Source organism: Zingiber officinale, chromosome 6B (assembly GCF_018446385.1).
Source record: "Zingiber officinale cultivar Zhangliang chromosome 6B, Zo_v1.1, whole genome shotgun sequence".
Taxonomy (NCBI): domain Eukaryota; kingdom Viridiplantae; phylum Streptophyta; class Magnoliopsida; order Zingiberales; family Zingiberaceae; genus Zingiber; species Zingiber officinale.
Window position 1 is genome coordinate 73,193,838 of NC_055996.1, and position 27,450 is coordinate 73,221,287.

At 36.6% G+C, this 27,450-nt stretch overlaps 1 protein-coding gene across 1 annotated transcript; it reads right to left on the reverse strand.

The window, feature by feature from the left end:
• Positions 1-2,676: 2,676 nt before the first annotated feature.
• Positions 2,677-7,877, reverse strand: LOC121992696 (lipase-like). Its single transcript, XM_042547217.1, has 11 exons — positions 7,734-7,877; positions 7,579-7,648; positions 6,076-6,155; positions 5,653-5,718; positions 5,516-5,563; positions 5,343-5,410; positions 4,216-4,288; positions 3,962-4,123; positions 3,328-3,522; positions 3,115-3,203; positions 2,677-3,025 (listed from the first exon to the last, which is right to left on the reverse strand). Exons 1-11 carry the CDS (start codon positions 7,767-7,769, stop codon positions 2,812-2,814), a joined length of 1,101 nt encoding a protein of 366 aa, XP_042403151.1. The 5' UTR covers positions 7,770-7,877; the 3' UTR covers positions 2,677-2,811.
• Between the last annotated feature and the right edge of the window lie 19,573 nt (positions 7,878-27,450).

The following is a 27,450-nucleotide window of genomic DNA, read 5'->3' on the forward strand; positions in this document are numbered from 1 at the left end:
GCACCAAATAGAATCTAATCATCATTTGTTCTTTAAATTCCCTAGAGCTTGTGGTCTTTGGTGCAAAATAAAACAGTAGCTAGATATCAATCACAACTTTCAATCCTTTGATGAAATGCAGCAGATCTTTAGGCGGCACTACAAGGATGGAAGTCGGAGGATGAAGACCCAACATCTAGATATCTCTAACTTGATTTACTTTGTATGGGAAGCTCGTAATAGATGTCGTTATCAAGGGATTGCTCCATTGGATATTTTGGAAAGTTCAAATCCATATGTACCAGTTTATGGATCTAAAGCCGGCATAGTATTTCTTTCCTTGGTCCACTATGCTCCGACTTGGTGTTTCTCCCTCTTGCTTGGTGCTTCGGCTTGATGTGTCTTCCTCATGCTTGGTGTTTTAATGATGTATTGTGTGATGTTTTTGTACATGAAGTTTGCTTGAGATATGCATGTGCTTGTAATGTGATACATCATAATGGGTGGATTGTGCTCATTTGATGCATGATTGTATGGTTGGACTGAGTGCATGACTATGTGATTGGATTCAGTGTTGATTAATGAGTTTATCTCATTTGTAGAGGACTAAACTTTTATATTTTGTAAACCTTGATGTGTTTATCTATCAAGGTAATATATATATATATAGTGAAAGAGAGAATGAAAGTAAAACAATAAAAAAAAAAAGGAAAGAACCAGCGATTTGAAAGGTGAGGAGAAAGAATGTCTCATGAGAAATTTATTAAAGTACAGTTTGTGAGATTTTAAAAAGATTATTTGTAATATCATGTGTAATATTATTTGGGCATTCATTCTTATCCAATTTTGATTAATATTTTAATTGAATTGACGGGAAAAAAAATTCAATTTGCTACCCATAACCTCCTAGATTTATAAAATAATAATTAGCTTATAAAAAAATAGATTTATTATCTTAACGTCCCCGGTATCAGTCCTACAGATATGGAGGAAGATAAATATAGATACACAAGTATTAAGTGTATGATGAGATAAATCTCAGGTCATCAGCTCTTGATAATCAACCCCTGACTATTATATTAAAAATATCATACATCTACCATCTATACTATATCCTAGGATAATAGTTTGCTTATAAAGAATTTATTGTCAGTCAACCATGAAACTTGATGTAGTTTATAAAACTAAAAGAGATAGTGTAGTTAAAAAGTAAACAAATTTGGAGGAAAAAATCAAAATTAAAAGAAACATTAAATATTCCTTTTATAAAAAATATCAAATAGGGATGATAATGGTGGAATTCGAGTTGAATTATATATCCTCTATCTTTATATCCATGGAATGTCATATATTCATTTCTATTCATACCTATTAAAAGATAAAATATCTTCTATAATAATAATTTTTCTCCTATCCATCAGACTATTATCATTAAAAAAAATATATTAACATTAGCATCATATATAAAATTTAAGATATATATATATATATATATTTTGATAATCCCTTCATACCCTTCTCTATTCTAGTCAAATAGTGAATCTTTCATCGGGTTTAGAGGAAATTACGATCTCAAATGGGCATATTATCTATAATTTTATTTCAAAAATATCCTTGATTCACCATTGTTGTAGCAGCTACCAGTAGCTACTACAACTTATAGAAACTATCTTATAGCTGTTATAATGTGTAGAAGTTAGCAATCAGCTACTACACATTGTAACAACTAGTTGCTAGCTTCTATATGGTCAATCGTAATTAGATAATGCTCATTTCAAATGTAATGGGTGTGATAGAATCCTCTTAATTTATTTTGCTCATTGAAATATTATTTTAATTAAATTATCATTCTCAAATAAGCAAATTAATATAAGTTAATCATACTATTATAGAAGCTAGCGGCTAGCAGTTAGCTTCTATACATTATAGTAGCTAGCTGCGAATTTCTACGTAGTTAACCATAATCAAATAATATTCATTTCAAATGTAGTGAATGTGACTTAGTTTGTTTTATTCATTGAAATATTATTTTAACCAGATTATTACTCTCAAATAAGTAAAATTAACCTAAGTTAATTACATTATTGTAAAAGTTAACCGTCAACTTCTACACATTATAACAGCTAGCTACTAATTTCTACATGACCGATCGTGATGATATAATGTTCATTTCAAATGTAAAGGTGTGATGGCGTACCCTTAATTTGTTGTGCTCATTGAAATATTATTTAAATCAAATTATCTCTCTCAAATAAGTAAAATTAACATAAATTAATTACACTGTTATAAAAACTAACAACGAACTTTTACACTTTATAACAACTAACTTCTGCACAATAGATAAGTGAAATATTATTTTAAGTTAATCATATTGTACGTAACAGCTACTTCATATTGTAAAAATTAACAACAACCAGCTGTTGCATGTTATAAAAGCTAACAGTCAACTATTACCATCTAAATCTTAAAATTAGTTTTCATATAATTTATTTTAAATGAGATGCCCATTTAACTTTAATTGAAAATAAGACACCTATACGAACGGCCTTCTAATTTTTACCCAATAAGCAAAGTGAAATTTTCATAAATCCAAATATTTATCATCTTAAGACTAAAAGAAGAAAAAAACCGCGTTCCTCCAAACTATAAAGAAAAACGATGAGATAAAAAAAAAGAATTCTCACATAATGACGATGATAACGATCAAACAGGTTATAAATAAATCATTTAAATGGTCTGCATAATGTACACATTTACGCCTTTGGCAATTGCACCCACACTAGAACAGCCCCATTAACTATGTACAATATGTTCATTGGCCAGGTTTGATGCCTACATAGAACTGCTGCCTCTATTTTCTTCTTCACCTTGCGGTAGAACTGATGAAGCAGAAGGCCACTTCGATAACACTATGTTTCCTGCAATGTCTACTTGGTACTCGGCAACATTGCCGTAGAACACAATGCCACATGAGCCCCAAGTCTCGGCCTCCATGCTAACGCCAAAGTACTCGAGGTGATCAGAGATGCTGTTGCCTCTAACGGACCTTTTGGCAGAGAAAGTGAAAAATCAGTTAACGATATGAGCACCAGAAGTTGAATCAGAATTGGGGCATCGATGGCATTCAACTTGTACCTGGAACAAGAAGGATCTTCACCAGAACTGTCACAGATCTGTTCGACCACATAAACAAGGCTATCTAATCCTGCATTGTGGACCCATACCTGCAAATATCAAGAAGATGATGAGGGCTTTCGTTTCAGCTCATGGAACTCAATCGTGTAGTTGCAAGAACATTCGGTGAGTTTATCATGATGCACATGGCATTTGCGTTACTTAATCACATACCTCTCTTGGGAAGTGATGGTATGTCTTCTGAGGAAAGTAAGAATAATATGGTGGTAAATGGGGCACCATATCATGCTCATTGGTAACTCGAATGGCATGTGGTACATGTTTGTGGAAGTACGAAGCGAATGCAGCATTGCCGATTCTTGGTTGCCCAAATGTCATGAGTTGAACATGGTGCAGTCCATAATTGACCTATAAAAGAATTGCATGCCTTTAAAAGAAACTCATTTGCAAAACTACAACCAAAATTGCCACATTAAGCTGTCAAAAGATAATGAAGTAATCACTAAAATTCACATAAAGGAACTAATCCTTCTTATAAACAAGCCTTCTATTATATAACTATGTTTGTGAATAAGAGTTTGATAACAAGCTTGCAACAAAAACTGTATCCTAGATATACTAAAAATGTAACCTTTGCGCTGAAAGTGTTTGCTGATAATAGATTATAAAATATAAACGTGAAGAGCCAATAAACTCCAAACAGAAGGCAAGATGTATTTCCCATGTACAATCACCTTAAAAATGACAGAAAGAATGCCAAATATGATGATCAAAATCCAGAAATGATACTCAATACGGCTCAGATCATCTCAAATAACATACAAAGAATTAATAACAGGATGCTTACTGTGAGATCCAGCGCACAAAAGGAAGCCATAGCCCCACCCATTGAATGCCCTGTGACCATGATAGGAATGTCTGCATATAATTCCCTAGCCTCCAGAACAGCACTGGTGATACCAGGACGCAGGGTCGTATTATGATAAGAAGAGTAAAAACCATGGTGCACCTTTAATAAGACAAATACCGATGTAACTACCCACCAACAAATATTTCGAACCCAAGGGTATGGTTACAAATTTGTAAAGTAGCATCACTCACCATAGCATCAGGCATGTCTGGGTAATTCAAATCTAGCTGCTTCCAAAATAGATCTTGAATCCAATTACGAATGCTGCCGAAACAAAGCAAACCTTATATATCGAATAAGACTTGTAGAGGGGAAAAAATTGACAAGATTCAGTTATCAAAATACTGCAATACCCAGACTAAATGCCCAGCTAATATTGTAAGTGATAACATACAACTGCTATAACCATTTCTGAAACAAGCGCCAGCAAAAAAAAATGCAATTCACACATGAAGAAAAGCCTTATGCATGATGCATCTGACTATATTCCTATTAGAGTTTTACTGACATGTTCAAACCAGAACATATTTAAAAATAAAATTCTTCCATTCCTAACAACTACTACAGTAGACTACATGAATTTCCCATGCCATCAAGTTTTAGTACAACACCATACCTAAAGTAAAGCCAAGGATATTTAAACCTATATAGTGATGGCTATTAAGAATTCCTCTACTCTTCTAGCACTATCGATCATAGCAATCAATCATCAAATATGTAGGTCTTCTTTGAATTTGATTTTTTTATATCACCAATATTGATCTTTTTTTAAATCAGGTTATTGTGATCAAGATACATATAATTACTCTCTTACAATTATCTAGTGTGTTTTACTAATACAATGGGTGTGCAATGAACATGGAGAACAGAAGAAATACTCATAAGATCCTGATATCTAAACACACGATATCGAGTTTCATGGATGTTCCGTTCTTATCTATTAGAAAAAAATTCTCTTTATACTTCTGGTCACACAATTGTCAGTTAATTTGTTTTTCATAAAAACATATGATGACAGCTACATTGGCCATGGAGAACAGAACAAGTATTCATGAAATCCTCTAGTATTAAACAAGATGATACGTTTTAGTAAGTTAAACTACCTGATATATGTTTTTGATTATGCAATACGTGAAATTAAATATAATAATACCCCAATAACCATCTACAGTTCTAACACTAAACTCAGAAGTCACTTTATATTTGCTTCATCACATTAGTTGTATACAACTTGGCCTCAGCTATATAATTATTCCAACTGCAACAATGAATGTACTATTCATTGGCAACACACCAACACAGAAACAGTCACCAATACCTGTTCTCTTGAGTTCCTCTGAAAGCAATTACAATAGCATTAAGATCATGAGCAACACCAACATATGCCTGTATGCATAACTTGTTCAATTCTTGGTATTTAGGTGCATGGAATAAAATGAGAATAACTATTTTGGTTGGATATGTATAGATCTTTCTGATATTGGAACATACCTGTAGACAGTTCTTAACATCAACAATCAGCTCTATCATCTCAAAACCCTATTTGAACAAGACAGTTACTCGAGCTACCAATGAAATTTGATCATTAAAATGCTAAAAGAATATCAAACCATCCACTAGCCACTAACCTTTGTTAAATCAGTACATCTGGAGCAAGTCCATGTAAATAATGCAGTTAGATCTGACATATAAACCTGCAGAATAGATCTGCTTCTAAGGTAAAGAGGACTTGACAGATAATATTACATAAAATGGATTAAAGATGGAAATATTAATGTAGTAACCAAGAACGTTACTTTATATGGAAAGTGACATCAAAAAGTGAGATCCAAGTTTTAACACCATATACTGGATCTCAGTCACATGCTAGATGAGAAAAATTCTAGCTTATTTGTATTATCATAAGCAGTCCAAATTGAATACAAAAGGGACAGCCCAAATTTAGCCCCTTGTAAAAGGTTCACAACCAAGTGTTGATGAGGAGACCATATGAACTATAGTGTGGTAATGAACATAAATAGTCTTCTTTAAGAGTTGGAACATCAACTTACAGCAGAAGCGTACTCGACGAGTATCATCGCAAGAGTATGGTTATATAAATGACTGTAGTCCTTCTCAATGATCCTAAGTTCTGTGATCAGGGAGACCTCAAACTCATTAATGTAGCTCAGCAGCAAGAATTGACAAACAAGTTTGATAACCTCAAAATAAAATACAACAATTTTATTACATTTTGACAAAGTAAATGCATATTTCAGCACTGTTCCAACAATAGTTTTATTTACCACTGTTTACATAGAAAAGATCTGATAGCAGTTTCAACAGGAAACAAAAGTTTAACAGATAGATTTCATGATATGTTGTCCTTAGCCATTGCATATTTCATATTGTTTATTGCTATAGCCCAATTATTGAGATCAGTAACCCTGCAATATTTCACTCTCGTATCATAAGTTAAGTAGTTCCTAGTTTTTACACTACCCATATCTCCAGATTTGTTATATACACTAATGAGTTATGTGTTTTTTAAATTAAAAAAAAAAACTTCCCCATCCCCATTGTTAGATCCACATAGGCAGATTGAACCAGCTGCGCATACCATGTCAGTGTTTGAATCTGTTTTGTTTTTCTTGTTATCATCACTTGTCATTGTTCCCCAAAAGAGTTATTTCCTCATGTGAAGAAAAGAATGGAAAGACTAAAAGAAAAAAGAAAAAGGGGGCAAGCTCTATTTGTCTTCTTCCTTATGAGCTTACTGATTTCTAAGATTACAAGGTGCCCATATGGAAAAGTTGCGTGCCTATTAGACAAATATTAGGTATCCATAAAATCTAATTTATCAATAATGCTAATTAGATATTTATAAATTCACTTATTGTTCTGACCACAGAAACAAACATTTACGGAAAAAGAAATTTGTAAACTACTACAGGAAAATTCAACAAAGGAACGGAGAGCTCAAGCGGTATAGAGAAATACTACTTAGTAAAGGCAAGTATTTTCCTAGAGTAGCGAAGATAAGGAAAGCTGCACCTAGCAAAGTAAATTATGAGAACCAACGACTCCAGAGCATTATGCTAAATGCCACGAAGAAGTCCAGATGATCATGCTTTAGAATTACTTTTTTCCTTGAAAGAGGAGAAAGTTTCATCTATTTCGCATATTTTCAGCCCATCCATCTAAAGAAATAGCTCCAGAACAAGCCGAAAGCGATTCCCTTTTTCAGATACAAGAACGACAGATGACCAAAAAAAAAACATGAGTATAAACCGTTAGCTCCATAGCAAGATTTTTTTTTTTCCCACTCCATTTTTCCTCGGACGGTTCAGCAAAAAAGACAGAATCTTGCAAAAGGTTATATCTCGATGGATCCAAAAACATAAAAAGAACAAATACAACAAAAAAACAAAGTGAAAACAAAAACTAAAAAACCAAGATTTCATCCAAAACCACGAACTTTACCAAAACCTTCGAGCAACATCGTAACTGCGTATGGAAATTCAACAATCACTTCAATCGAAACATCCATTACGAAATAGAAAAGCGGCGATTACCTCTCCCTTGACCAACCGACAGAAGGCAGATCAAAATCAACATCCCCAGCCATCGCGGCCGATCCATGCCCTAATTAACAAAGATCATTAACTTACGCGCTGAGCGTAATCAAGGCAACCGCACTACTTCCACTTGTTGTAGCTCGAGTCCTTACCTTCCGGAGGGAGATGGAGATCGCTGCTCGCTGCATTCGACGACAAATATTCCACCGACTTCAAAATATACAAAGGGAGGGGAACGGTGAATTGATTGACAGAGAAGGGTTAGTAACGGCAGGAGACATTGCATTCTTGCTGTACGCAGAGTCAGTAGACTTGAAATTCCTAAAATACCCATTGCGCTTTTTGTATTATTATTTTTTAACGAATATCATTTTAATCCCTCAAAATTTACACTTTTTCCAAACACCCTAAATGGAGTTCGGAAATCTTTATCATTTTATTCTTCAACCACTGATAATTTACCAATTTCTTAATGACGGTGTTGCCTTACGGTTCACGATTCTAATAATTGGGTGACAAAATAATTTTAAATATTCCGAAAGCTATTTTGAATAAGCGGTTAAATGAAACTTCCCTTTAATTTATTCATATAAAATTTGACGTAATTGAATATCTTTCTTTTTTGTATTAGGAAAAAATATTTTTTTTAAAAAATATTTAGGAAAAAATAAATAAATAAATATTTTTTAAAAAAATAAGAAATAAATCGAACCGTATTTCCCTTTAATTTATTCATACAAAATTTGACGTAATTGAATATCTTTCTCTTTTGCATTAGGTTGTCAAATTTAGGAAAAAATACTTTTTAAAAAATAAATAAATAAATCGAACCGTATCCGCTGCTTGACGCGGCGTCGTGTACGAAACGAGTTGATATTAACTTGTTACCCACGTCGTCCGTTACCGCGTGGCCAAATCTTCTTTGACACGTCATTACTTACCCATATCTTATCCTGTACACGTCACTAGTAAATGGCGTACTTCTTGTTCGGAATTTGGATTTTGTTCAATTCTTATTTTAGTCGCAATAGTTTGAGAAATAAAAACTTCAATGCCTAAAAAAACAAATATTTCATTTGGCTATGTAAAATCTGGCACTTTTTTTTTTATCTTTTAAGTAGCTAAAAATTGATCAAATTTTTAATTGACTTGTGGTAAAAATAAAATAATAAAATGAAGGTACTAAATTACTAAAATAGAGTGGTGCTCATTTATTGTTCTCATTTTGACAATGTAAATAATGAGAAAAATGATATGCACACAAAAAAAAAAATTTAATAAAAATTTTAAGGATAGACATGTAAAATAATGGGGTCCATAAAAAATGAAATGATGGGTCATGACTTTATGTGTCTATCCTTGAGTTTTCATTGAATTTTTTTTCTTGTGTATATCATTGCTTAAATAATGAGTAGATAGAAGAATCATTAAAGTTTAAACAGAATATTCTCCTTTTACTAATACCAGCGAGCAAAATCTCTATTAAATTGAAATTACTTCGGTTAATTAAAAAATAATAATTATTTAATTTACTCGATTAATCTCAATTATAAAATTCCAAATTAGATTAAATAAATTAAAATAAATTAGTATCAATCTACTGAAGTGTTATGAGTAGTTAATTAATTGAATAAGATAGCGAGTGCTCAACTGGACTATTAAATTAATTTGATTTTCCAATATCAATCAATTATGTCGGTAATCAACTGATACAAAAATTATATTAATTCAGTCATTATCGATGAAATCAATGGATTTTATATCAACTAAATATTCCATTTTAATAGTCCAGGGAAAGGGCAAGGGCAATGGTACATAGTTTGTGCCCAGTAATTTCAATTTTGTGGTACAATTTCTTTTCCTTTTGATATCTTTTTAAAAATTTAATTAATATTTTTTACCTTTTTTGGAAAAAAATTTTAAAAAAAAAATAAAATCGAACATTGGAAAATTAAAACTCAACGTTGGAAAAAAAAAATTAAAATCGAACGTTAATATTGATTTTTTCTAAACATTTGGCAACCTTCATTTTTCCCCTATATATGAATCGTTTTTCATCTATTTTCATTAATTCCATATTGATTACATACAAAAAAATTTAGAGATGAATGGATAAAAATTTCGGTCATTATTTTAGAAATTTATTCAATTCTCCAAATATCAATGAAAATTCTAGTGAAAAAAGTTCTCGAGTTCATCCTAATATTCCCCAAAACACAACGAGTCTTACAATATCAGATCCCGGTGAAGTGTTATTCATGATGGTAGTGCACAATCAATTTAGAGTGACTGAATTTGTACAAGATTATTGTTGGTTAGTCCTAGGAAAACGTACCGGTTCCACTGTACAAAAATTTTTGTACAAGTGTCGAACCTTTCCTTAAATAACCTATTGTGTTCTTTAGAAGTTAAATTAGGAATCGCGGACGGAACTTAACATCATTGATTCTAAATTTAACTTATCCGTTCTTAAAGGTTTAGATTTGAATCGCAAGCGGAACTTAACACTATTGATTCAAATCTACCTAAGTTATTAATTCCATAAATATTAATTTCCAAAATCGGCTTCCAGGACTCCATGGCGAGGCGCATGGCCTTCTTGGATATGGGAGCAACCACCACCGCCTAGGCAAAGCCTTTTAAGGAAAGCTAATATTTATTTCCTTAAATAACTCTAGGTTAACCAAAAAGAACAATCGAATCACAAATTCGAAAAATAAAACAAAAGAAACACAAATTCGAAACAAATCCGAAAACTCTAGAATCCTATGCCTCTTGTGTTTGGTATTTCCAAAAATAACTATACAAAGAAAACTAATATGATGCGGAAAATAATTACTAGTTATACCTTTTTTGTAAACAAATAACCTCTTGATCTTCTACCGTATTCCTCTTCTAACCTCGGACGTTGTGTGGGCAACGATCTTCTGAGATGAGAACCACCAATCACCTTCTTCTTCCTTCTAGGTTTCGGCCACCACAATTCTCCAAGAGAAGTAGAGGTCCGACCACCACCACCAAGCTCCAAGGGATGCATGAAACAAAACCTCCTTTCTCTCCTTCTTCTCCTAGCTAGAATCGGCCACCATCAAGAGCTTCAAGAGGGGTTGCCGCCGGCCACAAGAAGAAGAGAAAAGGGAGAAGCTAGGGCCGGCCACCAAGGAGGAAAAGAGAGGAAGAATAAAATAGAGTCGTTCACCATGAAGACACCTCTACCCCTTCTTTTATAATCCTTGGTCTTGGCAAATAAGGAAATTTAAATAAAAAACTTCCTTAATTCTTTTGCCATGAAAAGGAAAATTTATTTAATTAAAAATAATTTTCTCTTCTCAATATACATGGCCGACCACTTATTTCCACAAAACAAGGAGAGTTTTAATTAAAACAAAAATTAAAACTTCCTAATTTATTTCCGGAAATTTATAAAACATTTCTCCAATAATTTTTCCTTCATGGTAGATTATAAAAAGGAAATTTTATAAATTAAAATCTTTCTTTTAAACATGTGGATAATTTTCAAAAAGAAAAGTTATCTCTAAAAATTAAAATATCTTTTCAATCTACAAATAAGGAAAGATATCAAATCTTTTCTTAATCTCTTGTAGAAACTAATAAAAGAGAATATTTAATTTTTAAAACTCTCTTTTAAATTATGATCATGGTTAAAAAGGAAAGTTTTCTCAAAATTAAAATCTCCTTTCAATCTACAAATAAGGAAAGATTTCAAATCTTTTCTTAATCTTTTGTAGAAATCTATAAAAGGAAAGATTTAAATTTTAAACTCTCTTTTAAAACCATGATATCCACATAAGAAATAATTTTAATAAAAACCCTTTTTAATATTCTAGTGGTCGGCCACCTAAGCTTGGGACCCGAGCTTTGGCCGGCCACCAACTTGGCTCATACACTTGGTCTTGGCCGGCCCTAGCTTGGGTTCCAAGCTAGCTTGGCCGACCCCATTAGGATGGGTAAGAAGGTGGGTATGTGGTGGGTATAAATCTCTATATACAAGAGGCTACGATAGGGACCGAGAGGAGGAATTGGTTTTGGTCTCCCGATGAAATTAAGCTTCCCGTGTTCGCCCCGAACACACAACTTAACTTCATCAATAATAGTTCATTCCACTAAAGAACTATTATTGAACTACCGCATCAATCCCAAATTACATTTTGGGCTCCTTCTTATTATGAGTGTGTTAGTCTCCCTGTGTTTAAGATGTCGAATGTCCACTAATTAAGTGAGTTACTGACAACTCATTTAATTAATATCTTAGTTCAAGAGTAGTACCACTCAACCTTATCGTCATGTCGGACTAAGTCCACCTGCAGGGTTTAACATGACAATCCTTATGAGCTCCTCTTGGGGGCATTATCAACCTAGATCACTAGGACACAGTTTCCTTCTATAATCAACAACACACACTATAAGTGATATCATTTCCCAACTTATCGGGCTTATTGATTTATCGAACTAAATCTCACCTATTGATAAATTAAAAAAATAAATATCAAATATATGTGCTTGTTATTATATTAGGATTAAGAGCACACACTTTCATAATAACTAAGATCTAGTTCTTTTATCAAGTCAGTATAAAAAGAACTTACCTAAAATGGTCCTACTCAATACACTTAGAGTGTACTAGTGTAATTTATTAGTCAAGATAAACTAATACCTAATTACACTACGACTATTTCAATGGTTTGTTCCTTTCCATCTTAGTCGTGAGCAACCCTTTATAATTTATAAAGAACCGATAACATGATCTTTTGTGTGTGACACCACACACCATGTTATGTACAATATAAATTAATTGAACAACTACATTTATCATAAATGTAAATATTTGACCAATGTGATTATTATTTCTAGATAAATGTTTATACCAAAAGCTAGGCTTTTAGTATACATCTTAACAATCTCCCACTTATACTAAAAGACTAAGCTGCCATATCTACTGCCATACATCTGATTCCCAACCCTTCAACATGCCCATCAAAAGCTCTTGCCTTAAGGGCCTTAGTGAAAGGATCTTCCAGGTTATCACTTGACGCAATCTAAGCGGCAACAACTTCTCCTTGTTATACGATTTATCGTATTGGGTAGTACTTGCGCTCTATTGTGTTTACTTGCCTTATGGACTTATGGTTTCTTCGAGTTTGCTACTGCACCAAATTATTTTGGGCAAACCAGAAATCATATCTAAGTCTATCTTGAAGTATCTGAGCCATACAGCTTCTATGGCTACCTCAGAGGCTGCCATATACTCAGCTTCTATGGTGGAGTCCGAAAAAGCATCTATTCTTATCACTCTTCCATAGTTATGACTTCACCTCCTAAAGTAAACACAAAACCCTGAGGTTGACTTACTATTGTCCCTATTCGATTGGAAGTCAAAATTCGTGTAATGCACAGAGAGAAAATTATCTGCCTTGTAAGCTAGTATATAATCTCTAGTGCCTCTAAGGTACTTTAATATATGCTTTACTACAGTCCAATGTCCTTGTCCAGGGTTACTTTGATATCTGCTAGCTATGCCCTTGGCAAAACATATTTCTAATCTCGTGCATAGCATACATTAGGCTTCCGACAGCCGAAGCATAAGGAACTGCCTTCATTTCCTCTATCTCCTTTGATGTCTATGGAGACATCTCTTTAGATAAAGTTACTCCATGCTAAAAAAAAATAAGAAACCTTTCTTGGAGTTTTGCATGCTTAAAACGAGCAAGGATTGTTTCGATATATGAAGCTTGGGATAAGTTAAATATATTTTTTTCTTGCAATCCCTTTGATCCCAAGAATATAAGCATTCTCCCAAGTCCTTCATATCGGATTATTTGGACAACCATACCCTTACTTCTGACAACACTTTGATATTGTTTCCAACTACCAAAAATGTTATCTATGTATAGTACAAGAAATACCACCACGTTTCCTTCACACTTCTTGTATATACAAAACTCATTCGGTTATAAAATAAATCCATAGGTCTAGATTACTTTATTAAATCGGATGTACCAAGACTTTGAAGATTTACTTCAGTCCATAGACTGATTGAGCTTACACACAAGATGCTCTTTGCCCTTTGCAATGAACCCTTCTGGTTGCTTTATATGGATGCTTTCTTCAAGACTTCCATTAAGGAATGCTGTCTTGACATCCACTTGTCAAATAGATAAAAGAATCCGGATAGACTCAAGCATGACTACCAGTGAAAAAGTTTCCTTTTTATCAAGCCTTGCTTTGAAAGTTTCCACTTTCCTGTCTATCCTTCTTTTCCTATTGTAGACTTATTTTCACCCAATGGCTTTTACACCATTTGGTGATTTTATAGGCTCCCAGACTCTATTAGAATACATATATTCTAATTCTATATTTATTGCTCTTTGCAAAGATACTTCATCTTAATCTTGGAGTGTTTCGTCATATGTTCGGGGATCAGGTTCATGTCCACCAGGGATAAAGTCCAAAGACTCTCCCAAAATATGAATCTTTTAGGTTGCCTAACAACCCTCCCACTACGACGAGACACTTTCTGCAATTGTGTATCATTTGTGATACGCGTTGCAGTTTCTTGTGATATTTCATCTTGTACAGTTGGCACTATATTAGACGTGTCCTTTAATTTCCTTAAGAACAATTTTTACTCATGGGCTTGTGGTTTATAGTATAGTCCTTTTCTCAAATCGAGCATTGGTGCCAACAATGACCTTCCGATTTTAAGGACTACAAACCTCTTTTCGTTTTTCTAGGATAACTCACAAACAAGTGAACTCATGTCCAATTTTTCAGTGTCTCTCACATGCTAGACCACCCAAATCCGAATATGCTTCAGACTAGGCTTATGCCCATTCTGCAATTCTGTGGGAGTAGAGAGTTCTGACTTAGAAGGTACTATGTTCACTTCCGTTTCAGTGTATATCCTTAAAACGAATTTGGTCATTTTCTAAATAACTCATCATCGATCTAATTATTCCATAAGAGCCTTATACTTTCTTTCTACTACACCATTCTGTTGGGATGTACCAAGTGCAGTTAGTTGGGATTGAATTCCTACTTCTGATAAGTAACTCCTAAATTCTCCTAAGAGGTATTTGCTACTACGATCTCACCGTAGTGTCTCGATATTTTTACTTTGACATTTCTCCGCATCAGCCTCGTACTCTTTGAACTAATCAAAGCACTTAGACTTACGGTGTATCAAGTAAATCTATCTGTGTCTCGAATAGTTGTCTATAAAATAGACGAAATATTCGAAACTACCTCTTGTCTGGATAGTCATAGGACCACACAAATCAGAATGAATCAATTCCATTATATCTTTGGCTCCATATCCCTTAGACTTAAAAGCTTCTTGGTTATTTTTCCTTCCAAGTAAGACTCTCAGGTTGGAAAGATTTCCACTACCAATGAACCCAAGAGTTCATTAATTTTATCCTTTGAATCCTACTCAAGTTAATACTGTTGGTGCAACCTTAGGTCAAGGTTGACCTGGTTGACCCGACTCGAGGTGACTTGACTCGAGTTGTATTTTGATGTTTGACTTGGGAAGATTGTCGGTGCAACCTTAGGTCAAGGTTGACCTAGTTGAGTTGCATGTTGATGTTTGACACTCGCAAGAGAAGTTCTATTCTTGATATGGGACAAGAATAGATGTTTGGGAGATTATTGGTGCAACCGTAGGTCAAGGTTGACCTGGTTGACCTGATTCGGGAAAGAGTCCAAGTATGGAGCCTTGGCACTGGAAAAGTCCAAGTATGGAGACTTGGCACTGGAAAAGTCCAAGTATGGAGACTTGGCAACGGAAAAGTCCAAGTATGGAGACTTGGCACTGGAAAAGTCCAAGCAGGGAGCTTGGCACGCGAAAAGTCCAAGTATGGAGACTTGGCACGGGAAAAGTCCAAGTATGGAGACTTGGCACTAGAAAAGTCCAAGTATGGAGACTTGGCACTAGAAAAGTCCAAGTATGGAGACTTGGCGGGGAGAAGTCCGCAGGGAGCTTGGCACGAGGGAAAGACCTAACTGGGATGTTAGGTGTGAAAGTCCCGTGAGTGAAGCCGGTGGGAAAGTCCTAACGGGATGTTAGGCGGTTGGAAAGTCTGTGAGTGAAGCGTGGGAAAGTCCTAAGCGGGATGTTAGGCGGTTGGAAAGTCCCGGTGAGTGAAGCCAGGCGGTGAGAAAGTCCTAACTGGATGTTAGGCGTTTGGAAATCATGAGTGAAGCCGTGGAAAGTCCCGTGAGTGAAGCGGGCAAGGAAAATCCAGATAGATCAAGGGTGATCGGACATCCGGTGTTGAGAAGTCCAAGTGAGTGAAGCTTGGCATATGGAGTCGGAGAGGGCTCGGTGGCTCGTTCTCCGAACTAGGTTAGAGAGGGCACTCTAAACCTAAGAGTTGGATCGGTCTGCAGACCGATCCAATGAACTAGAGTTTCTGATCGGTCCGGTGACCGATCGATTCCACTCAGTAGCATACTGTGGAGTTCCCGATCGGTCCACCGATCTGGTGACCAATGAAGAAAAGTTCTGATCGGTCCAGGGACCGATCAGGTGTATGCTGATCGGTCTCCACGACCGATCGAGAAGCCTTCTGATCGGTCTGGGGACCGATCAGCACAGGGCCTGATCGGTCCCCACGACCGATCAGGCAAGCCCCAGACCGATCAGGCTGAAGCCTGATCGGTCCAGGTTCTAGCCGTTGCGTTGCAACGGCTAGTTTCTTCGCTGTCTTCTTCGCAGGTATATTGGGGTCGAGGGAAGCTGCTGCACGATTCTTCTTCTTCTTTTCTACTGCTGCTGAAGCTTCTGCTTCAACTGAGCTTCGATTGAGCTCGCCTCCGAAGCTTCGCGTGAGCTTCCAGTCGTCGACTTGCTGCTGCGTTTGGGTTGTGAAGTTGCTGCTTCACCTCCAGTCGACGAGAAAGCAAGCAATTGGTAGAGCGCTATTGTATTCATATTGTATTGTTTTCTTACTGTTCTTGTACTCTTTGTTTGCTGTTGCAAACGTTTGTGGCGAGGTTTCTCCACCCACAAGGAGTATATTGTATTAGCCGGTTCTCCGGGGACTCATCCACCGACGGAATGACTGGACTCGTCCACCTTACGGACATGCCGAGGAGTAGGAGCCCTAATCTCCGAACCTCGTTACATCCTTGTGTTAAGGTTTGGTTTTCTTCTCTTTCGTTTCTTTGTATTTTTCGCTGCGCTAACACGTCTTGTAGAAAGAAACGACGATTTGGGGTCGGCTATTCACACCCCCCTCTCTAGCCGAGTACGAACGATCCCAACAAGTGGTATCAGAGCGAGGCCGCTCTTCGACGGATCAACACCCGGGGGAGCACGGGCTAGAGATGGATCTCTATGGAGAAGATGTCACGATTCAACCCTTCTACGAGTCTCACGACAACTTCACATATTGGAAGGTAAGGATGATGTATTTTCTTAGAACTAATATGTTACATTGGTTTTGTGTACAAGAAGGGTTTTCCCCTCTGATGGATGAGGAAGGAAAACCTATCAAGAAGAAGGAGTGGACGAAAGAGCAAATCCGACAATCCGAATCAATGACGAGGTAACAAAAATTATTGAATTTGCTTTGCCTAATAATGTTTTGTGCAAGATAGATAAGTACAACAACGCCAAGGAATTGTGGAACAATTTGGCAAAATTCCATGAAAAGGAGCCTAGTGAGCCAAGTAGCTCACATCATGGAGGAAGCGAATTGGAAGTTGAGGGCTACTCAACATCCAAGGAAGAAGAGGAGGAGAGCTCTTGTTCAAGATCGGAGCAAGAAGAGGCATCTACCTCCGGAAGGGATGAAAAAGAAAGCTCATCTACATCCACAACCCTAGGTAACTCAAACACTGTGATTTCAAGCAAATTACACATAATGTGTTTTGAGTGTAGGGAATTTGGGCACTACAAGAGTAAGTGTCCAAAGAGGGTTAGGAAGACTCCACCGGCGCCAAAGGTCAAGAAAGCCGGAGTCCCGATACGCAAAGGCAAAGAGCACGTGGTGTGCTTTCAATGCAAGCGAAGGGGACATTATCGGAGTCAATGTCCGAGGGGGAGGCAATCTCACAAGGACAAGAGACCGAGCACTTTGATAGGGGGAGCTAAGGAAAACCCTAAGGTAACATTTAAGGTTCATTCGTGCAATTCTAGTAGGATACATGCTAGTAATTTTATTGCATTAGTCAATAATGATAAGCATGTTAACACTAGAAATCAATACATGTGCTTAGGTGCTAAACATGTCAACCTAGATAGGGATAATACTAGGAATGCTAACCCTAGGATTAACACTTCTAAGGTTAAGGAAAACCTAGGTAGAAACCCTAAATCAACTAGACACATGCCTAGGAACACCTCAAGAAAGAATGACAAATCAAAACTTGAGATAATAGAAAAGGAGAATCAAGTCTTGAGGTCAAGGCTTGATACCCTAGAAAAGGCCCTTAAAAATTTAGAGAAGTCAACCCTAGGGCCTAAGGGTCAAAAGTCTCAGGACAAGAAAGGTTTGGGTCACAAATCTAAGTCCCAAGTGGTCAAGCCCACTTACCACAATGTTCCATTCGATTATGGAACAAAACCTAGGGCTAGGAAGACCATTACCAAGGTTACAAGAGGAGTCACCCCTATAGTTAACCTTGATGAGACCCAAATGACCAAGGCTTCAAAGCCTAAGAGGGTCATTAGGAGGGTTGTTAGGGAAGTCATCCCTAGTGAATATTTAGTGAACCCAATGAGTTCAAATAGGTATTGGGTTCCTAGGAGCATCTTCTCTATCCCATAGATGGGTTAGAGAGTGTCAACTCCAATTAGAAGGGTAGTTAACCCAACTTTGAGGAAATTGACACTCAAGGAGCATTTTCAAGGTTTTGATAACCTTTGAAAATGAAAAAGAATTATTATTTACTCCTTGAAGAGTAAATTGTGCCATATTTGAAAAATATCGATTTTAATCTTATTTGGCACAATTTAAGAATACCTAGAGAAATACCATAATTGGGATTTTGGTTTTCTCTTAGGGATATATGGGCAATCTAGGGTTAGATTTTAAGTTAGCTAAGGCTAAGGATACTTAGATAGGGAATTTAGGTATTTTATTTGTGCTAACTTACCATGATTGGTTGCCATATGCCATGCCATGACATCATATTTATTTTATTATCATTTGAAATGTCGTGATAATGCTTAGGCTAGTTTATATGTCATGCTTTATTTAAGTTTTCAAACTTTATGCCATGACATCATGACATTGGCACATGTTTTTACTTATGATATCATTATATTCCATGTCATCATCTCTTGCATTATAATCAATGAAATTGATTTAAGGACAAACATATAATTTGATATTGAGATCAAATTGGTGTTTAGAAAATGCATGAGAACTTAGCCTAAGTTGACCTTAACCCATATCTCACATCAAATTGACTTGAATGTGGTTTGATACACCTTAGATGTGTGTGAGATATTAGGATCATGAGTTAGGATCAAGGTGCATAGTCCTTGTACCTAGATGACCCTAATTCAAGAAATTAAGGATCATAGGGAAAGCTTGTGTACAAGTCATGTACATCTAGCCCTAAGATTATGGTCCTAAATTCAAAAGGTTTAAAATCATTTTGAAATTGATTTGAAAAACCTTGATGAAGTCATCCTCGTGATAGCATTCATCATTGAACATTGTGATACAAAGTTGAGTTAAACTTTGAACTATTTCAAAGTTTTTGAACTTCGTATCAAGATTGAAAAATGGAAACTATTTTCATAGAAAACTATTTTTCCTTGATAGAATATGGTATGAGGAATGTATCCTCAAAATTTCACAATTTTTCGAATTTTCTGAAATTTGTTGTGAGTTTTTGAATTTCGGGAGAGAAGAAATCAGAAACCGCCTGATCCAAGGCTGGATCGGTCACTGGACCGATCCAGGGAAGGCTGGATCGGTCTGGGGACCGATCCAGAGGGGTCCTGATCGGTCCGGTGACCGATCAGGTGTGCTGAACTTGCTGAATTTCGACTGTGGTCTGAAATTTCAGCTGTGGGAGTTGAGTTTCGGGTTTCTAAAGGTTTGAAACTCTCCAAGACATTGTTGGTGCAATGGTCAAGGGGGAGTTGACCTTTAGGGAGAGTTTTACCTATTAGTCAAGGGGGAGTTGACTTTTAGGGGGAGTTTTTACTCCTTAAGATTTTTGAGGTTTAGTGATATGGGATTATCACTAAGTTGATTGTTGAGTTTAGTATCAAGGGGGAAATTAAGAGTTTCAATGAAAGGTATGGGACTTTCATTAGGAAGAAACTCTTGACATTGATACCCTCCTTTTTCTTTTTGATGTGTGTCAAAAAGGGGAGTGTTCATTGGAGAATTATTGGAGAACCCAAGTTAGGTTATCGGGTTAACCTAAGCTAGGGGAAGAATGTCAAGGAATGTTCGAGAAAAGAACATTGGAATTCTTTTTGATGTGTGTCAAAAAGGGGGAGAATTATTGGAGAACCCAAGTTAGGTTATCGGGTTAACCAGGAGAATGTTCAAGGAAAGAACATTGGACATTGGAAGATGGTTGGAAAACCTAAGTTAGGTTATCGGGTTAACCTAACTTGATTATGGGTTTTGTCAAACATCAAAAAGGGGGAGATTGTTGGTGCAACCTTAGGTCAAGGTTGACCTGGTTGACCCGACTCGAGGTGACTTGACTCGAGTTGTATTTTGATGTTTGACTTGGGAAGATTGTCGGTGCAACCTTAGGTCAAGGTTGACCTAGTTGAGTTACATGTTGATGTTTGACACTCGCAAGAGAAGTTCTATTCTTGATATGGGACAAGAATAGATGTTTGGGAGATTATTGGTGCAACCGTAGGTCAAGGTTGACCTGGTTGACCTGATTCGGGAAAGAGTCCAAGTATGGAGCCTTGGCACTGGAAAAGTCCAAGTATGGAGACTTGGCACTGGAAAAGTCCAAGTATGGAGACTTGGCAACGGAAAAGTCCAAGTATGGAGACTTGGCACTGGAAAAGTCCAAGCAGGGAGCTTGGCACGCGAAAAGTCCAAGTATGGAGACTTGGCACGGGAAAAGTCCAAGTATGGAGACTTGGCACTAGAAAAGTCCAAGTATGGAGACTTGGCACTAGAAAAGTCCAAGTATGGAGACTTGGCACGGAGAAGTCCAAGCAGGGAGCTTGGCACGAGGGAAAGACCTAACTGGGATGTTAGGCAGGTGGAAAAGTCCTGGTGAGTGAAGCCAGGCAGTGGGAAAGTCCTAACTGGGATGTTAGGCAGTTGGAAAGTCCTGGTGAGTGAAGCCAGGCAGTGAGAAAGTCCTAACTGGGATGTTAGGCAGTGTGGAAAGTCCTGGTGAGTGAAGCCGGGCAAGGGAAAATCCAGATAGATCAAGGGTGATCGGACATCTGGTGTTGAGAAGTCCAAGTGAGTGAAGCTTGGCATATGGAGTCGGAGAGGGCTCGGTAGCTCGTTCTCCGAACTAGGTTAGAGAGGGCACTCTAAACCTAGGAGTTGGATCGGTCTGCAGACCGATCCAGTGAAACTCAGTGTTTCCTGATCGGTCTGGTGACCGATCAGATTCCACTCAGTAGCATACTGTGGAGTTCCTGATCGGTCCCTGAACCGATCAGGGGACCGATCAGGTGTCTGCCTGATCGGTCTCCACGACCGATCAGGAGACGAGTGCGCTCACGGCTGGGAGAGCTGGGATCGGTCTGGGGACCGATCAGCACAGGGCCTGATCGGTCCCCACGACCGATCAGGCAAGCCCCAGATCGATCAGGCTAAAGCCTGATCGGTCCAGGTTCTAGCCGTTGCGTTGCACCGGCTAGTTTCTTCGCTGTCTTCTTCGCAAGTATATTGGGGTCGAGGGAAGCTGCTGCACGATTCTTCTTCTTCTTTTCTACTGCTGCTGAAGCTTCTGCTTCAACTGAGCTTCGATTGAGCTCGCCTCCGAAGCTTCGCGTGAGCTTCCAGTCGTTGACTTGCTGCTGCGTTTGGGTTGTGAAGTTGCTGCTTCACCTCCAGTCGACAAGAAAGCAAGCAATTGGTAGAGCGCTATTGTATTCATATTGTATTGTTTTTCTTACTGTTCTTGTACTCTTTGTTTGCTGTTGCAAACGTTTGTGGCGAGGTTTCTCCACCCACAAGGAGTATATTGTATTAGCCGGTTCTCCGGGGACTCATCCACCGACGGATTGACTGGACTCGTCCACCTTACGGACACGCCGAGGAGTAGGAGCCCTAATCTCCGAACCTCGTTACATCCTTGTGTTAAGGTTTGGTTTTCTTCTCTTTCGTTTCTTTGTATTTTCCGCTGCACTAACACGTCTTGTAGAAAGAAACAACGATTTGGGGTCGGCTATTCACACCCCCCCTCTCTAGCCGAGTACGAACGATCCCAACAAATACAACCTAGCCTTAGACTGCCAAGGATGTGATTGGTTCATTTTTTAAGGTTGCTTTCTCTTATTAAAGTTAGAAGATGTGTCACTAATTTCCATTTATTGTATTGTAGGAGTTATTGAATTTATAAATTATCAACCAACGTACCAGAACAGATATCTTTCATATTTTCTTGATAACAACTTTGTCATCAAAATAGACACAATATCTATTCTTTAATAGTTTAGAAACTGCAATCAGGTCCTTTCTAAACTTAGTATGTAAAGATAATTTCTAAAATACATATTTTATTCCTATCATAGGATAAGCATCTCCCACTGCAACAGTTACCACTTTTGCAGCAGTACCCATGTAGACGGCGACTTCCCCTTCATATAGTTATCGGGGTTCCTGGAACCTCTGCAATGAATTGCAGACATGATCAGTGGCTCCCGTATCTACACACCAGGTACCGGTAGATAACACCACTAATCATGTATTAACTAATGAATGAAATACACCTCTTTTGTTCTTAGTTTTAAGAGGACAGTCTACCTAAATGTCCAAGTCCTATTTTCAATCATTATAATTGGGACTACTAAGTCTATTCTATAGTATAACAACTAGGTGATTGACAAACATTTTAAATCGTAAGAATCACAAAAAATATTTGGTCAAGACCAACACCTTAAAATACCCATGAATTTTGTATGCCACGATAGTGTGAACGTATACAAAATCAAAAAGGAGATTTTATCCATTAATTTTATTATCTCGTCAACTTTACTTTATGATGAATAAAATTAATAGTTGATCTATCTTTGATCAAATATTTGGTCAAAACTTTTGAATTTAAAATAACATTGATTCCTCAAACAATATTATTTAAATTCACCAACACCTCAAACACCGTGAATTTTGTATGCCACAATAGTGTGGACGTATACAAAATTGAACATTTGTAAGAGGAGGGTTTTACCCATTAATTATCTTGTCAATAAGTCTTTATGACAAATAAAATTTCCTCAAACACCGTGAATTTTGTATGCCACGATAGTGTGAGCGTATACAAAACCAAACATTTGTTAGAGGGGTTTTTCGTGTTAATTTTATTTCCTTGTCAAACTAACAAATAAAATTACCTCATACATCATGAATTTTTGTATGACACGATAGTGTGGACGTATACAAAATCTCAACATTTGTAAGAGGAGGTTTTAATTTTATTATCTTGTCAACCTATCTTTATAACAAATTAATAGTTGGTTTTCTTCGGTCACACAAATAATAGCAGTGACTCTGATGGGGAGGATACTATTAGACGTGCCTAAGTGTATACCATTATTTGACACTAAGTCCATTAATAAGATTATGCCCCTTTCGATGGGGAAGATCACACGCTCTTAATTAATTTCCTATAGTCATCCTAAATGGAAGTTTGATCTAGTGATCCGCAAACAAACTCATCCGATATGAAGGAAGACACTCAGAGCCAACGCGTAAGTTTGTTTGCATCACTTACAAACCAATAATGGAGACCGTGGAATTTATTAAAATAAATCCCTCTCCCACTTAGTTATTTAAAGTGAGGAATTTTAAGTTATCCTAGCATACATCACATACATACACACACATCACAGTAAATAAAGCAATAAATATGGAAATTATTTTCCAACTATTATAGCCTTTTCCTGTTACTGTCCTCCATATGCTCCAACCCTAGCTGCTGTCATCTTTAGCCACCGCCATCGGGTTGAGTTGTCGCATCCATCTTGCTTCTTATTCCGCTGCGCCTCTGGTGCTCCAAAAGTACCACGCCTCACAAGAATTCGATCCGCGACAAAAATAGAATTTTACATATATCGATCCTATATTCCACGAGGGAATGTACATGTAATCTAGATCGAAAATAAAATTCTAAAATCCTAGGGCTAATACAGCTCCTGCTGTATTAGTTACATACAAACATGCACACACAAAATACTGCCCTTGACATGCCCAAGGGTCCAATCACACACAACATCTATAAGCCATAATAGTTGGAGCCTGCAACCACAAAGTTAGCACATCCTACTATTATCCTGCCTAAATTATGTATGACATGTGCATTACCTAATTTGAAAACCAAACACACAGAGGCAAACCCTAGCTCTGATATCAATTGCTGGTTAGTCCTAGGAAAACGTACCGGTTCCACTGTACAAAAATTTTTGTACAAGTGTTGAACCTTTCCTTAAATAACCTATTGTGTTCTTTAGAAGTTAAATTAGGAATCGCAGATGGAACTTAACATCATTGATTCCAAATTTAACTTATCTATTCTTAATGGTTTAGATTTGAATCGCAAGCGAAACTTAACACTATTGATTCAAATCTACCTAAGTTATTAATTCCATAAATATTAATTTCTAAAATTGGCTTCCAGGACTACATGGCGAGGCACATGACCTTCTTGGATATGGGAGCAACCACCACCGCCTAGGCAAAGCCTTTTAAGGAAAGCTAATATTTATTTCCTTAAATAACTCTAGGTTAACCAAAAAGAACAATCGAATCACAAATTCGAAAAATAAAACAAAAGAAACACAAATTCGAAACAAATCTGAAAACTCTAGAATCCTATGCCTCTTGTGTTTGATATTTCCAAAAATAACTATACAAAAAAAACTAATATGATGCGGAAAATAATTACTAGTTATACCTTTTTTGTAAACAAATAACCTCTTGATCTTCTACCGTATTCCTCTTCTAACCTCGGACGTTGTGTGGGCAACGATCTTCTGAGATGAGAACCACCAAACACCTTCTTCTTCCTTCTAGGTTTCGGCCACCACAATTATCCAAGAGAAGTAGAGGTCCGGCCACCACCACCAAGCTCCAAGGGATGCATGAAACAAAACCTCCTTTCTCTCCTTCTTCTCCTAGCTAGAATCGACCACCATCAAGAGCTCCAAGAGGGGTTGCCGCCGCCCACAAGATGAAGAGAAGAGGGAGAAGCTAGGGCCGGCCACCAAGGAGGAAAAGAGAGGAAGAATAAAATAGAGTCGTTCACCATGAAGACACCTCTACCCCTTCTTTTATAATCCTTGGTCTTGGCAAATAAGGAAATTTAAATAAAAAACTTCCTTAATTCTTTTGCCATGAAAAGGAAAATTTATTTAATTAAAAATAATTTTCTCTTCTCAATATACATGGCTGACCACTTATTTCCCCAAAACAAGGAGAGTATTAATTAAAACAAAAATTAAAACTTCCTAATTTGTTTCCGAAAATTTATAAAAAATTTCTTCAATAATTTTTTCCTTCATGGTGGGTTATAAAAAGGAAATTTTATAAATTAAAATATTTCTTTTAAACATGTGGATAATTTCCAAAAAGGAATGTTATCTCTAAAAATTAAAATCTCTTTTCAATCTACAAATAAGGAAAGATATCAAATCTTTTCTTAATCTTTTGTAGAAACTAATAAAAGAGAATATTTAATTTTTAAAACTCTCTTTTAAATTATGATCATGATTAAAAAGGAAAGTTTTCTCAAAATTAAAATCTCCTTTCAATCTACAAATAAGGAAAGATTTCAAATCTTTTCTTAATCTTTTGTAGAAAGCTATAAATGGAAAGATTTAAATTTTAAACTCTCTTTTAAAACCATGATATCCACATAAGAAATAATTTTAATAAAAATCCTTTTTAATATTCTAGTGATCGGCCACCTAAGCTTGGAACCCAAGCTTTGGCCGGCCACCAACTTGGCTCATCCACTTGGTCTTGGCCGGCCCTAGCTTGGGTTCCAAGCTAGCTTGGCCGGCCCCATTAGGATGGGTAAGAAGGTGGGTATGTGGTGAGTATAAATCTCTATATACAAGATGCTACGATAGGGACCGAGAGGAGGAATTGGTTTTGGTCTCCCGATGAAATTAAGCTTCCCGTGTTCGCCCCGAACACACAACTTAACTTCATCAATAATAATTCATTCCACTAAAGAACTATTATTGAACTACTGCACCAATCCCAAATTACATTTTGGCTCCTTCTTATTATGAGTGTGTTAGTCTCCCTGTGTTTAAGATGTCGAATGTCCACTAATTAAGTAAGTTACTGACAACTCATTTAATTAATATCTTAGTCCAAGAGTAGTACCACTCAACATTATCGTCATGTCGGACTAAGTCCACCTGCAGGGTTTAACATGACAATCCTTATGAGCTCCTCTTGGGGGCATTATCAACCTAGATCACTAGGACACAGTTTCCTTCTATAATCAACAACACACACTATAAGTGATATCATTTCCCAACTTATCGGGCTTATTGATTTATCGAACTAAATCTCACCCATTGATAAATTAAAGAAATAAATATCAAATATATGTGCTTGTTATTATATTAGGATTAAGAACACACACTTCCATAATAACTAAGGTCTAGTTCTTTTATCAAGTCAGTATAAAAAGAACTTACCTAAAATGGTCCTACTCAATACACTTAGAGTGTACTAGTGTAATTTATTAGTCAAGATAAACTAATACCTAATTATACTACGACTATTTCAATAGTTTGTTCCTTTCCATCTTAGTCGTGAGCAACTCTTTATAATTTATAAAGAACCGATAACATGATCTTCTGTGTGTGACACCACACACCATGTTATCTACAATATAAATTAATTGAACAACTACATTTATCATAAATGTAAACATTTGACCAATGTGATTCTTATTTCTAGTTAAATATTTATACCAAAAGCTAGGCTTTTAGTATACATCCTAACAATTATTACGGGAGTACACAAATAAGAAAGGCAATTAACAGAAAATGTGTAACTAGACATACTTAACTTGTCAATGATTATTTCTCTGTTGAGCCAGTGTATACCGAGGACACGTTTCGATGACGATTCCTAATGAGAAAAGAGTTATTTTTGTGCACAGTCAATGGATATTTTAAATGGAGGGAAGATACAACGAGAAGAAAAGGTCTATCATCGCTTCAAAAATGCACGGTGACTATCTGTCAACTGTCTTATGGAGGTTCCATTGACCAATTTGACGAGTACCTGTGAATAGGTGAAACAACTGCCCTTGAATGTTTGTCTAACTTTTGCCAATGTATGATACAAATATATATATATATATATATATATATATATATATATATAACCCAATGCAACTGACATCACTCATTTGGTTAAAATGCATGAACAAAAACATGGTTTCCCTGGGATATTAGAAAGTCTTGATTGCATGTATTTGTAAGTACCCTGTGGTAGTTTTGATATGGTCAACTAAGTTAAATTAGGTGTTGTGTGTGTTTGATCCTTGTGTCTAAATGTGCAGGAGCTTAAGAACACAAGAAGTCGAGTGGAAGACGCAACTAGCAAGAAAGATGGCACGGGATGTGAGTCGATGAGCTCGGTGCATCCAAAGGACTAGATGCTGCAGAAGAGCACACCGACGGATGAGAAGGACTTACGTGACAGT